This window comes from Sciurus carolinensis, chromosome 7 (genome assembly GCF_902686445.1).
Source record: "Sciurus carolinensis chromosome 7, mSciCar1.2, whole genome shotgun sequence".
Classification (NCBI taxonomy): Eukaryota; Metazoa; Chordata; class Mammalia; order Rodentia; family Sciuridae; genus Sciurus; species Sciurus carolinensis.
The window spans coordinates 154,032,496-154,047,578 of NC_062219.1; the positions used below are offsets into that span (position 1 = coordinate 154,032,496).

General features: G+C 43.1%; 1 protein-coding gene across 1 annotated transcript in view; it reads left to right on the forward strand.

The window, feature by feature from the left end:
- The window catches only part of Carmil1 (capping protein regulator and myosin 1 linker 1), a 251,990-nt gene that overhangs the window by 126,791 nt on the left and 110,116 nt on the right, over positions 1–15,083 (forward strand). Inside the window, exons 10-11 of the mRNA XM_047558066.1 lie at positions 2,778–2,866; positions 3,942–4,036. Of these exons, the coding sequence (XP_047414022.1) occupies positions 2,778–2,866; positions 3,942–4,036 (184 nt within the window). The remainder of the gene's footprint in view (positions 1–2,777; positions 2,867–3,941; positions 4,037–15,083) is intronic.

Sequence of the window (15,083 nt, forward strand, 5' to 3'; positions counted from 1 at the left end):
GAAAGACGTGGTCACGTTCTGCTTGGTGCGAGGTGTGCGCGCACGGCTCTGGAACACTTCCCCTCCGGTCCTCACTGTAGAAAACCAGGTTTTCACGTAGCTGTAGAAGGGAGCAGGATGAGTGTGGTCACTGATGACCCGCCACACCCGCCCCTTCTGGTGTCTTAAGCGGGGATTGGACACACTCTCCGACACCCTCTGTAGTGAACCTTTATCACTGTTTATGAAGTAGAAATCTCCAAAGCCTGGCTTTGGTAAATCACTCTTCCCGATGCTCACGAGGCAGCCCAGAAGAGGCAGGGATCCCCTGGAACGCTTCCAGAAGGAGGATCCCTGCCGGTGCCTGGCCTGGGTAACCCCTTTCTGCCAGGACAGTGCAGATAGCCAGCTGCCTTAGGTGTGCCTTGTGGGAGACCCGGTCAGCGGGTTGGCCCATCTAGAAAGCACCACTGTTGGCATGATGCACATGGCGGCCGTCAGGTCCGCTGGAATCAAGTGGTCTCTTCAGCCTCTGTCCATCAGGAAGCCCAGGGATGGTGGGAAAGTGAGGCTGCAGGCAGAATGTTAGCGTGAGAGCATAGAGGCCGGGACCTGGGTCTCCGGGTGGGCTTGACGGGAATGCGTGGCACACACCTCTTCAGACTTGGTCCCAGTGTGGCCCATCCAGCGAGGTATTCGCGACGGGTGCCTCGAAGGACTGCAGTATTTTATGAGATAGTTCAAGGCAGAAAGGGCTTCAATTGCCACGTGCCAGGGCTGGACGGTGGACCTTCTCCTCTGTCAATGCACGCAGGATTGAAGTAGGCCAAGGTTGTCACGAGCTTTTACAGAAGGCTTCCATATTTAGAAAAATGACTTTTCCATATTTAAGCAACGAAAGTTAAGTGCTACCTTTAGTTTTGGAATGAGGCAGAATAAATAAATATAAAACAAATATGTAAAAATTGAAAAGAAAAAATTATGCACAAGTCTCTCCCTGTGGTCTGTTTTCAGTGTTCACAGTTCCCTCAGGATAGTGTTGCATATAGTCCTCATTTTAATTGTAATCTTGTATTTGTGTACTTTCTGGGTGCTGGGGATTGAACCCAGAGGCGCTTAACCTCTGAGCCACATCCCCAGCCCTTTTAATATTTTATTTAGAGACAGGGTCTCCCAGAGCTGTTTAGGGGCTTGCTAAGTTGCTGAGGCTGGATTTGAACTCGTGATCCTCCCTCCTCACCTCCCTCCTCAGCCTCCCGAGTGCTGGGATGCAGGAGTCACCACCTCCATGGGCTTGCCTGTGATCTGCTTCATTCCAGTTGTGTTTTCCTCTAGTGTCATGTCCTAACCACTTCATCTACTTTCACAGGTATAATTATTATATAGATATGAAATGTTTTAAAAGCACATGGACGTTGCGGCAGACGTTTGTCTGACTCTCCCTGTCACTAGGCATGTGCCCTCGCCCCAGTTTAGAGAGCACTGGTAGTAGCATCGTGATACTGGCTCCCATGTGCCTATTGAGCCTCCCTGTTAAAATACGTGGCATCTCTGCCCTAAGCTTTCTTCCCCACAAAAAGGGAATAGCCGTCCTCAGCCAAGGATTCTTCATGAAACGCACCTGAAGGGCTCAGCTCAGGCTGGCCGTGGGAGCGCTCCCCGACACGTCACTGTCCCCTGGCCAGTCAGGACCTTCAGCTCTCTGCTTGTACCTCAGCTTCTTTGGGAGGTCCTTTGGGTGTTCCCAGGCTTGGGCGAGATGGGCCTAAGGGTTCTCTTACCACTACCAAAGTGGCCTCTTTAGTATTTAATCCTGCAGTTTCTTTGTCTTCGCCTTTTGGGCTGCTTATAACAAAATATCACGTCAGGGCAGCTTATAGACAGTGGAAGTTAGTTCACAGTTCTGGAGTCTGGGGCATCTGTAATGAAGGCACTGGAGGCTTCAGTGTCCAGTGGGGCCTGCCTTCTGGCTGGTGGTGGCTGCTTCTAGCTGTGTCGAACATGTGGAAGGGGCAAGGCGGCTCCCTGGGTCCTCTTCCCAGGGCTGTGATCCTGTTCATGAGGGCTGCACCCTCATGACTAGTCACCTCCCAAAGCCCGACCTGCTGCCATATGATGACTGCATTTCAACAAAGGAGTGGGGCTGTGTCAGCGCACTCTGACCACGCGTCCAACACAGCAGTGAGGATGTGTCAACACACACCAATCGTGTTCATCAGGAGAGGGGGTGTGTCAACACGCTGACCACGTGTCCAATGTAGGAGTGAGGATGTGTCAACACACACCAGTCATGTGTTCATCAGGAGAGGGGGGTGTGTCAACACTCTGACCACGCATCCAACACAGGAGTGAGGATGTGTCAACACACACCGATGACGTCTTCATCAGGAGAGGGGATGTGTCAGCACACACTGACCATGTGACCAACATAGGAGTGAGGATGTGTCAACACACTGGCCATGTGTTCATCAGGAGAGAGGCTGTGTCAGCACACATTGACTACATGTCCAACACAGGAGCGGGAGTGTGTCAACACACACTGCCATGCGTTCCTGTTGGTCTCACCCCCGTGAGGGTGCGCTCTGTAGGGCAGGGACCCTCTCTCTGTCCCTGCGCTCCCAGGGTCTCTGTGGGGTGGTGTGCAGTGGTGGATGCGCTCTCAGTGTCTGTGTTGAATGAGCGGATAGGTGGGTGAGTGACTTGTCACCTCGAGACTTTTCATGACCTAGATTTGTGGCGCTGAGGGGAGTGTTTTCCTTTCGACCTACGGAATAGTCTAAAGAACGTTTTCCCTGCAGTCTGCCGACGTCTGTGAGCAGATCTTACGGGTGGTGAGCCGGTCCCATCGGCTGGAGGAACTGGTGCTGGAGAACGCCGGACTTCGGACGTGAGTTTCTCCCTGGACACGCAAACGTGTGGCTTGGAGATCCTGCCGTTTGCTCCCTGACCCTTGCACGGCTTTTAAAGGTCACGTTCTCATGGGTCCAGTCTTGCTCCCTGTGCCGCCCCTCGCTGTGCTGAAGGCCCGGGCTGCTGAGGGTCTGCGAGTTGCCTGGTGTTTGTGAGGGTGCCCAGGCTGGCGGCTGGCAGTGTGGACCCTCGACCGAGACCCTTGTCCTTGGCGAGGCGACTCAGGCTCTTTGTCCTGAGAAAGGGGTGACGGTGGAGCCTGCCTGCAGAATGGCAGAGGCGTGGGCAGGTGAGTGCAGGAAGGCCTCCCCCCGGTGGCTCCTGGATGGTGGTCGCGGGCAGTGGCAGTAGCTCCATGTTCCCTGTGGCTCTGCCGCCTTGCGCGGTTGGTCCAGTCACTTCTGGCCCTCATGCTGACCCTGCTGTGACCTTCATCTAGGATTGGGGTCACCACCAGGCCTTAGGGTTCAGAGCACGGAGCGTTGGAGGGAGACCGCCCTGTTGCTAATGATGAGCGGTGATCTTGTCGTCTTGGTGCTCGCTGGGTTATTTCAGGCAGGATGTAACACGAATAGCGATTTGGTGGCCCTGTAGGATAGAGTGCTGGCAATTACGGCCTCAGCTCAATAATCAAAGAAATCAGTGTCACGTTCCTGAAATTCGCGTGACGAGAGCAGAGGTATGGTGAGGAGCCCGCAGAATTTTGACGAAAAACACATTAAACCCAGAATTAAAAAAAAAAAAAAATTTATGGAAGATCCAGTAGTACTATTAATATCACAGAGCAGTGTGTCTTTAAAGGCAGTTGTGTTTTCTATTTGCTCTTGAGTGAGGTTTTGGTAAATGGAAATGAGCCATATTCTGGCTGTGGCTTTAATTCTCTATTGAGTTTTCAGTGATGTTAACAAATGTGTGATGTGCAGATTGATGGCATAAAGGGGTTTCTATTGTTTTGGGTTTCACTCTTTTCATCCTTAAGTATTTTATATGAGCACTTTCACATTCTCTGCATTTACTCTTATATTTACTCTTACCGTTTTGTTTGCTTGCAGAGATTTTGCACAAAAACTGGCCAGTGCTCTAGCACATAATCCCAACTCAGGGCTCCACACGATCAACCTTGCTGGCAATCCCCTGGAGGACAGAGGTACGCTAGCTGTCACGGTTCCCCGGATGCCTGCATTGTGGGGGGACCAGGGCTTTATTCCCACAAAGATGGGGATCAAGCTAAGTTGTGATCATGTTATAAATGCTGCCGATGTGTTTGTTGGCGTCTCGTCCTTCCCTTGGGTGAAAATACTCATGCTGCAATTTCACTATTTGATTAACTTTTTTTGAATTGATACAAAATGAAAGGAGGATATTGTTGCTAAGTGGTTTATTATGGGGGCTGCATAACCCATCACCACAAATTGGGCGGCTTAAAACCAGGCGGACACATCATCTTGGCCTCTCTGGGCGGGGCTGGAGCCTGGTCAGGGGCTGGTCTGTGCCTGGCGTCTCTCCCAGGGCTGCGTTGGCAGCGAGGGCTGTGGCCGCTGTGGCCTGGGGCCCTCCCTGAGTTCTCAGGTTGTGGGCAGGGTTCATTTCTTCGGGGTGCAGCACTGAGGTCCCCATTTTCCTGCTGCGGTGGAGGCTACTCCCAGCTCCTGAAGGCCATGCCGAAAGCCTTGCTCGTGACAGGGCACCTCTCCTGGAGAGGGGACAGCTGCAGCGCAGCTCTCTGATGGTTCAGTAATGGGTCATCTGAGCAGGCAGACTGACCAGGGCTGTTTCCCAGTTGATGAGTCTAGAAGCAACCATGACTCCCTGGGTGGTGAAATCCCATTTTGTGCACCTGTCTGGTCATATCATAGGTGCGTTTCCAGCAAGGGAATCTTGGGGCCATCTTAGGGTCCTGTCCGCCACAAATGCCTTTTAATATTTAACTAGATTTAGGTGTTAGACTCCGGTGAGGGTGAAGGCAAGGGCTGGTGTGGAGGAGGGAGCTTTGTTGGAGGTGTTTGCACAGGTGGAGGGAGGGTCAGTGGGGTACATAGGAAACTTGACGCTCAGGTCTCAGAAGAGCATTTTCTGTGCAGATGTTTCTTAGCTTGTTGAGTAAGGGCCTTTCATCTTCCCAGCTCAGGTGTTTGATGAAGATTAATTATTCTGCTGAACTGAGGAGACCAATGTGAACAGTTTGCTCTTTGTTCCTGATATGGACCTTGTTTTGCACCTAGTGTGAGACCGGGTCCATAATCAGTACATATTTTCCTTGAATTGAATGTAATTTCAATAAGTCTCAATTCTCGTATGTAGTTTTGAAATCGTAGTTGAATATCATGGTGAAGGTTATGGAGAGTTCTTCTTGAGGTGAGATGACATCAAAATAGCACTTCTGTGTCTCTCCGCCCACCCGCAGCCCATTCACAGATGCCCTGGTGAATTCTTGAAGGGTGCTCTCCTCAAATGTGGATTCTGCTCCATGCCTTCAATTTTTGACACTCCAAAAAACGATTTCCAAAGGCCAAATCCTCCCCATGTCGGTTTTTTCTCTGCTCTTCACATCTTCTGGCTCTCCTGCTTCCCGCTTTCCTTCTCTCTGGAGGAGCTTCTGTGATAATGAGCTCCTTTTCCTCCTCCTCCTCCTCCTCCTCCTCCTCCTCCTCCTCTTCTTCCTCCTCCTCCTCCTCTTCCCTCCTTCTTTTTCTTCTCCTCCATCCTTTTCCTTCTTCATTTTTTCAAAAGAATTATCTTTAATAAAATTATATGACTTTATTAGTAATCTAAATTTCAAGTAATCCACACATTTTCTCAAAAATGACTTCATAAGGTCAAGTAGAATGAATAGTGGACTTAATAATGGATTAGGTACATACACGGATTGTGAGTCACAGATAATTATTTCTTATAAACCTTTGCAGGAAGATGTAAAATAGTGCATTCTATATTTTTTAGGGACCATAATGGAGATTTATTAAATTTAAGTGATGTATTCAAAATACAATCAGCAAGGAAAAGAAAAGAGTACAAGAAGCATGTCTCTATTTATTGTCATGTGTTCTTACCAGTATGACTCTGTTGCCTTTGTTAATGATATTTTTTTAGACTGGTTTCTCCATATCATATTGCTACAACTCCACAGGCAGAAATGTGTTAAATTTTTAATATTGATGCTCCAAATTAACAAGGACCTACCTTAAACTATTTTCTACTGTGTGAGTCATAATGATTCCAAAATATACAAGTGTTAGAATTTTTATGGTGTTATAGGCTTTTAGGTGCATACATGATTAATGAGGTTCAATTTGCAATGTCAAATTTAATTTTCCAGTGTTTGCAAGTTAATAACATCCGATAGCAAATTATCATGCCTAACATTTTATAATTACTCTTTTTATTAGGCAAAAATGCTTCAAAGCAGAAAGAGCTATAATAGTTTCATTTTGAAGAGAAAAATTAAAATTGGACCTTTCTTCTTATTTTGACACATATTTATAAAATCACAAGAAAGGTCATTCATCCAGGAAATCCTCTGCAGAAGTTTTAGTGGTAAAGCTCCAAAGGCTGCCTGTATTTTTTGGCCAAAAGTTTGAATTGAATAGTTCTGACCATGAGAAAGTGTTGCCTGGTCTTTTCTTTGCAGGACAGTTTTCTTGACCAGTTGCTTTGAGTGCCATGGAGTAAGGCCTTCTACAACACACGGGGAAAGTCATTTTATTTTCTTGGGATTCACATTTGCAAGACTCCCGTCTGCTGAAGCGGGGTCCTTGGAAGCGGGGTCCTTGGTGTACGAACTGCTTACCTTTCTAGAGATTGTGAGACCCCATCTTTCCCTTTCCTGGTGTAAACACATCACACTTCTCTGGCCTGGCTGCTGTTGTCTGTGTGTTTTGGTGGTAGTTATATATGTATGTATGTATGCATGCATGCATGCATGGATGTGTGTGTGTGTGTGTGTGTGTGTGTGTCCCCTTCAATGTGGGATCCTGCGGAGAAGCTTCCACCAGGGCGGCAGCTCACACTCCAGACCCGTGTTCCCTGGGGTCTGTGGGTGTGGCACGCTTGGCCGCTCCCGACGCATGCGTGGTTGCATCTCCTCAGGCGCGTTCGCTGGGGTGCCTGATGATTCTTCCTAGGTTAGCCGGACTCACCCCGCCAGTGCTGCGTGCCGGATGCGAAGGCTCTTCGTGCACCGTCTCCAATGTGACTTCTGTGCCTTCTCTCCAGTTAATAGGTGGACACTGCAGAAATGGGGGACATCCCCCAGGTCTTACAGCCTAATTTCAATCCAGGTCCAACTGATTCCTGAGTTACGTTTTCTCACAGTCTGGAATGTACCCCGTCCCTACAGAGAGTATATGGAAAACTGGTCCATGATGTTTCCTATAAGCAAAAATTTCATTATGTAGAAATAAAAGCGTGCCACTCTTAAACATGAATAATGATTTCTTTTCAGTTAGTTATACCAAGACTTAATTTATATAAGGGGTTTTGTTCTCACATGACTATTTTCATTCTAGTTTAAATCCAAAGGATGGAGAGAAAGTGTCATCCATCACTTTAATTCTCTGTTATTATTTCTGGTGCTAGAGGTTGAACCCAGGGTCTCTGCATGCGAAGCGGGTGCTCTACCTCTGAGCTGCACACTGACCCTCTTCTTATTATATTTATTATAAATGAGCAGTACTGCCTGAGTTATGCATTTTATTTCATTAACATTGGCGACAGTGTTTCTTTAAAGAAGAAATATGATTATGACTGCATGTCAAATGAAAACCTTTCAAGAGAGACAGTCTCTTTTGGATTTTTGTAATATGTGAGAACCTGGCACCACTTAATTTTACTATTACCAAGTCTATGGTATATATTTTGTAAAACAAGTCATTAAGACAAATAATTCTTTATAACCACCTTTTCTAGGATAGAGAACCGTGTTTTTAATTGGATGTGTTCTTAAGTAGCCATCATGTTTCCAATAACTCATCTAGAATTTGAAAAATAGATACATTAGCTACATTATCTGTGCTTTTATATCTCTACTTTTAATTGTTTACTTTTAGATCTCCTTTTTAAAAAGTCAAACTATCCAATGTGACTCTCACCTGTATCTGAATTTAGGAACTTCGCTTTGTGTCTTGTGTTACTTTTGGTTTGATGTGCTTCCAGAGAATGTGGCTGGGTTATCTTTCCTTTCCAGGAACCTCCTTCCCTATACAGGTGTTTGGGAATCAGGGATGAACAGGTGTGTGGAGTCTCCAGCCATGTAAAGTTGAAGTTCTATTCCTAAAATGCAGCCTTTGGCTTGAGCATTTACAGGTTTGTGTGCTGTTATTAAGAATGACCGACACAAAAAAGACTTTATTTTTTTTATTTTTACAGACTGCATCTTGATTCATTGTACACAAATGGAGTATAAATTTTTGTTGCTATGGTTGTACATGATGTAGATTCACACCATTCATGTAATCATACATATACATAGGGTAACGATGTCTGTCTCAGTTCACCATCTTTCATACCCCCGGCCTCTCTCCCCTCATTTCCCTCTACACAAACGAAAGTTCCTCCATTCTTCTCTTACCCTCCACCCCACCAGGGCCATTATGTATCATCATCCACTTATCAGGGAAAACATTTGACCTTTGGTTTTTTGGGATTGACATATTTCACTTAGCATAATATTCTCCAGTTCCATACATTTACCTGCAAATGCCATAATTTTATTCTTCTTTATGGCTGAATAATATTCCATTGTGTACATATACCACAGTTTCTTTATCCATTCATCAATTGAAGGGCATCTAGCTTGGTTCCACAATCTAGCTATTTTGCATTGATGTGGCTGTGTTACTATAGTATGCTGATTTTAAGTCCTTTGGGTATAAACCAAGGGGTGGGATAACTGGGTCAAAAGGTGAGTCCATTCCAAGTTTTCTGAGGAATCTCCACACTGCTTTCCCCAGAGTGGCTGCACCAATTTGCAACTCCACCAGCAGTGTACAAGTGTGCCTATTTCCCCACATCCACACTAATACCTATTATTGCTTATGTTCTTGATAATAGCCATTTTAATCAGGTGAGATGAAATCTTAGGGTGGTTTTAATTTGCATTTCTCTAATTACTAGAGATGTTGAACATTTTTTCACATATTTATTAATCACCTGCATATCTTCTTCTGTAAAGTGTCTGCCCAGTTCCTTAGCCCATGTATTGATTGGGTTCTTTATATATTTGGTGTAAAATTTTTTAAGTTCTTCATAAATTTTGGAGATTAGTGCTCTATCTGAAGTGTGGGTGAAAAGGATTTTCTCCACTCGGTAGGCTCTCTTTTCACATTATTGATTGTTTCCTGTGCTGACAAAAAGCTTTTTAGTTAGAATCTACCCCATTTATTGATTCTTGCTTTCATTTCTTATGCTCTGGAAGTCTTATTAAGGAAGTCTGGTCCTAAGCCAACATGATAAAGATTTGGGCCTACTTTTTCTTCTATTTGGTGCAGTGTCTCTGGTCTAATTCCGAGGTCCTTGATCCATTTTGAGTTGAGTTTTGTGCAGGGCGAGAAATAGGGGTTTACTTTCACTTTGCTGCATATGGATATTTAATTTTCCCAGCAACATTTGTTAAAGAGGCTATCTTTTCTCCATTGTATGTTTTTGGCATCTTTGTCTAGTATGAGAAAACTGTATTTATGTGGGTTTGTCTCTGTGTCTTCTATTCTGTACCATTGGTCTACCTGTCTATTTTAGTGCCAATACCATGCCATTTTGTTACTATTGCTCTGTAGTATAGTTGAAGGTCTGGTATTGTGATACCACCTGCTCTGCTCTTCCTGCTTAGGATTGCTTTGGCTATTCTGGGTCTCTTATTCTTCCAGATGAATTTCATGATTGCTTTCTCTATTTCTATGAGATATGTCATTGGGATTTTAATTGGAATTGCATTGAATCTGTATAGTGCCTTTGGTAGTATGGCCATTTTGACAATATTAATTCTGCCTATCCAAGAACATGGGAGATCTTTCCATCTTCTAAGGTTTTCATTAATTTCTTTAATGTTCTGTAGTTTTCATTGTAGAGGTCCTTCACCTCTTTTGTTAGATTGATTCCCAATATTTTATTTTATTTTGAGGCTATTGTCAATGGAGTGGTTTTCCTAACTTCTCTTTCAGAGGATTCATCGCTTAGGAATAGAAATACATTAGATATATGCTTGTTAATTTTATATCCTGCTACTTTGCTGAATTCATTTATTAGTTCCAGAAATTTTCTAGTGGAGTTTTTTAATCCTCTAACTATAGAATCATATTGTTGGCAAATAGTGATAGCTTGAGTTCTTCTTTTCCTATTCCTATCCCTTTAATTTCTTTGGTCTGTCTGATTGCTCTGGCTAGTGTTTCAAGGATGATGTTGAATAGAAGTGGTAGAAGAGGGCACCCCTGTTTTGTTCCAGTTTTTAGAGGTAATGCATTCAGTTTTTCTCCATTTAGAATGATGTTGGCCATGGGCTTTACAATGTTGAGGTATGTTCCCACTATCCCTATTTTTTCTAGTGTTTTGAGCATGAAATGGTGCTGTATTTTGTCAAATACCTTTTCTGCATCTATTAAAATAATCATATGATTTTTAACTTTAAGTCTTTTGATGTGATGAATCATGTTTATTGGTTTCATTTTTTTGAACCAACCTTGCATCCCTGGGATGAACCCCACTTGATAATGGTGCACTATCTTTTAAATATGTTTTTGTGTGCAATTTGCCAGAATTTTGTTAAGGATTTTTGTGTCTATGTTCATCAGGGATATTAGTCTAAAGTTTTCTTTTCTTGATGTGTCTTTGTCTGGTTTTGGTATCAGAATGATAATAGCTTCATGGAATGTGTTTGGGAGTGTCCTCTCTTTTTCTATTTCATGGAATGCTTTGAGGAATATTGGTGTTAATTCTTCTCTGAAGGTCTTGTAGAACTCAGCTGAAAATCCATCTGGTCCCAGGCTTTTCTTGGTTCTAGACTTTTGATGGCTTCTTCTATTTCAGTGCTTGAAATTGATCTGTTTAAATTGTGTATGTCCTCCTGATTCAGTTTGGGAAGATCATATGTCTCTAAAAATTTGTCAATGTCTTGGCTATTTTCTATTTTGTTGGAGTATATATTTTCATAGTAGTTTCTATTTATGTTTTGTATTTCAGTGGTGTTTTTTGTGATATTTCCTTTTTCATCACAAATTCTAGTAATTTGAGTTTTCTCTCTCCTTCTCTTTGTCAGTGTGGCTAAGGGTTTATCAATTTTATTTTTTCTGAGAACCAACTTTTTGTTTTGTCAATTTTTTAAATTATTTCTTTTGTTTCAATTTTATTGATTTCATCTCTGATTTTAATCATTTCCTGTCTTCTTCTACTTTTGGTGTTGATCTGTTCTTCTTTTTCTTTGGCTTTGAGATATTATGTTAGGTCATTTAGTTGTTGTCTTTTTATTCTTTTAACATATGGACTCAATGCAATGAACTTTCTTCTTAGTACTGCTTTCAGAATGTCCCAGAGATTTTGATATGTTGTATCATTGTTCTCATTTACCTCTAGGAATTTTTTTTTATCTCCTCCCTGATGTCTTCTGTTATCATTACACCATTCAGTATCATATTATTTAGTCAGTATCATATTATTTAGTTTTTTATTTTATCATTGATTTCTAATTTAATTTCATTATGATATGATAGAATACAACATAGTATCTCTATTTTTTTGTATTAGTAAGGGCTGCTTTGTGGCATAACATATGGTCTATTTTAGAGAAGGATCCATGTGCTGCTGAGAAGAAAGTGTATTCACTCATTGATGGTTAGAATATTCTATGTATGTTTGTTAAATCTAAATCAGTGATAGTATCATTTAGTTGTATAGCTTATTTGTTCAGTTTTTGTTTGGAAGATCCATCCAGTGGTGAGATAGATGTGTTAACATCACCAAGTATTATTCTGTTGTTGTCTATTTGTTCCCTGGAATTGAGAAGGATTTTTTTGTCATACATGGATGCACCATTGTTTGGGGCATAAATATTTACAATTGTTATGTCTTGCTCATTTATGGTTCTCTTAAGCAGTACTAAATGTTCTTTATCGCCTCTGACTAACTTTGGCTTGAAGTCCACTTATCTGATATGAGGATGGAGACCCTGGCTTTTTTTACTGAGTTCATGTGCTTAGTATGTTTTTCCTCATCCTTTCACCTTCAATTTCTGGATGTCTTTTTCTATTAAATGAGTCTCTTGGAGGCAGCATATTGTTGGGTCTTTCTTTTTAATCCAATCTGTAGTCTATGTCTTTTGATTAATGATTTTAGGCCATTAACATTCAGGGTTATTATTGAGATATGATTTTCATTCCTACTCATTTTGGCTTAATTTTGGTTTTTAACATGACTTGGTTTTTCCTTTGATTGACTTTTCCTTTGGGGTAGTTCCTCCCTTTACTGACACGCATTGTTGTTCTTTACTTCCTCCTCATGGGATATTTTCCCAAGAATGTTCTGTAGTGCAGGCTTTCAATTTGTAAATTCTTTTAGCTTTTGTTTATCATGGAAGGATTTTATTCCGTTGTCAAATCTGAAAGTAAGTTTTGCTGGGTATAAGATTCTTGGTTGGCAACCATGTTCTTTCAGAGCTTGAACTATGTTGTTCCTGACCCTTCTAGCTTTTAGGGTCTGGGCTGAGAAATCTGCTGATATCTGTATTGGTTTCCCCCTATATGTTATCTGATGCTTTTCTCTCAGAGCCTTTAAAATTCTATCTTTATTTTGTATGTAGGGCATTTTCATTATAATGTGTCTTAGTGTGGATCTGTTGTAATTTTGTGTATTTGGTGTTCTTAAGCCTCTTGTATTTGATTTTACATTTCCTTCTTCAGGTTTGGGAAATTTTCTGATACTATTTTGAACAGTTTGTTCAATCCTTTGGTTTGTGTCTCTGTGCCTTCCTCTATCCTGGTAATTCTTAAATTCAGTCTTTTCATTATATCCCATAATTCTTGGAGGTTACCATCATGATTTCTTACTGTTTTCTCTGTTTGGTGAGCTTTATTTTCAAGACTAAATATTTTGTCTTCATTGTCTGAGGTTCTGTCTTCCATGTGATCTATTTTGTTGTTGATGCTTCCTATTGAGATTTTAATTTGGTTCATTGTTTCCTTCATTTCAAGGATTTCTGTTTGGTTTTATTTCAGAATCTCTATCTCCTTATTGGAATGATTTTTTTGCTTCTTGCATTAGCTCTTTTAACTGTTTATTGGAGCGATCATCCACTGCCTGCATTTGTTCTCTTAAATCATCATTTGCTTCAAGGATCATTTTAATTATGTACATTCTGAAGTCCTTTTCTGACATTTCTGCTGCTATGCTGTCACTGGATTCTGTTAATATAGCATCTTGGTTTGTTTGCGACACTTTCTTCCCTGTGTTTTCATGTTGTTCCTGTATCTTCCCCTCTAGCAGTGAGTTCATGTGAGGCATGGGAAAAAAGACTATTAAAAGTTTAAAATTGTTGTCTTCTCAAAGAATGAAGCAAAATAAACCAGCTGGAATATAAATTTGAAATTAATGGTGGATTTCAGCAGGAACAAATTTGGTCTTATAAATGAATTTTTTGGAATGATCGAATGAAGAATGTGGCTTTTAAGACATTGTTTTTATTGATAACATTATAGTGTATGCATTGCTAAATAAAAGACAATATTTGTGATGATGAGCAGTGATAACTCCTATCAAAATTTAAAAGTGGAAACCTGTAGTTTTAAAAACAGTTTTTAAAAATAATCATTCTCATTGTAGCACATGTACATCCAGAAAAGTTCATGAAGCTCAAGTGTGTTACACAAGTTCCGTCGCTATAACAAAAAAGCCCAACGTGATTAACTCATAAAGAGAAAAGTCTGTTTGGCTCTCAGTCCTGGAGGTCCAGCCCCTTGACTTTGGACCTGTGGTCAGGTGACACATCATGGTGGAGATCACAGCAGAGAAAGCTGCTCACACGGAGAGCTGCGAAGCACGGAAGAAGAGACTGGGGTCCCGCGGTTCCCTTTGAGGGCGTTTGCCCAGGGAGCTGTAGGCCTCCGTGAGGCCCACCTCCTGAAGGTTCCCCTACCTCCCAGCAGAGCCTCCCTAGGGACCCAGCCTTTCAGGACCCAAACCGTAGGCCTTAGTGGGTTTTTGCACAGTGTGCGCTCCTGCAGAACCGCTGCCTGGGCTGGGAATGGGGCGACCCCAGCGCTCTCAGGCCTGCGCGTGGTTGCCCTGCGGTGCCACCCCTGCCTCCACAGCCGCGGGAAGGTTCTGCTCTGCCCTGGGCTGTTGCCGGTTCCTGAACTGGACAGCATGTGTGCTTGTTTGCCTGGCGGCTTTGCTTCTCTGTGGGGAACTTTCCCAGATGACTCTTCTTGGGGCTGAAAGTGAGTTCAGTACCTTGGAGTTTTCTTAGCATGCGCAGGGTCCTGGGTTCAATCCCACTGATGCAAAATAAATAAGAAAGAGAAGTAGCATGTGCTCATGTTCTCGAATGGATCGAGGCTGCGGAGATGATTTCTCTCCTCTCTCAGCTGGGCAGCACTGGGGGCTGAACCCAGGGTGCTCTACCCCTGAGCTACATCTGGCCCCTTTCAGTGTTTGTGTTGAGACAGGGCCTTGCTCAGTTGCCCAGGCTGGCCTCAAACTTGAGATCCTCCAGCCTCTGTCCCCCGAGTAGCTGGGATTGCAGGATGCACCACCCGCCTGACAGATTCTTCTTAGCCTTGTTTAATCAAATGCTTTCCCCACCCCTTTGACAATCAGCCATTCTAGAGAGAGGCAGGGATTCCCAGAACATCCACCACCCTTGGGGAAACACTCATGCTTAGTCGATGTGTACAACCTTTACGTTATTTCCACATAGTTATTTCTTATAAAAAGGTAAGATTTGTAGGGAATTTGGGGTTATGTAATAGGGCAGCAGCTAGCACAGTGATTCCCACTGATGCCTGGGACCTTGGAATTAGTCTTGGGGAGCGCTGCTGGTTATTATTTAAGGAGCCTCCCTAGAAGCCCCTGGGGAGGTGACAACCCACCTGCACGAGGGGCTGCTGGAGAGGCTGTGGAGGGTGCACACTCACCTCTTGCGTGTTTTCTCCCCCCAACACTCTGCATTCATTGCAGTCCCTCACGAGTGAGCCGGTGTCTCTGTCCTCCCACTC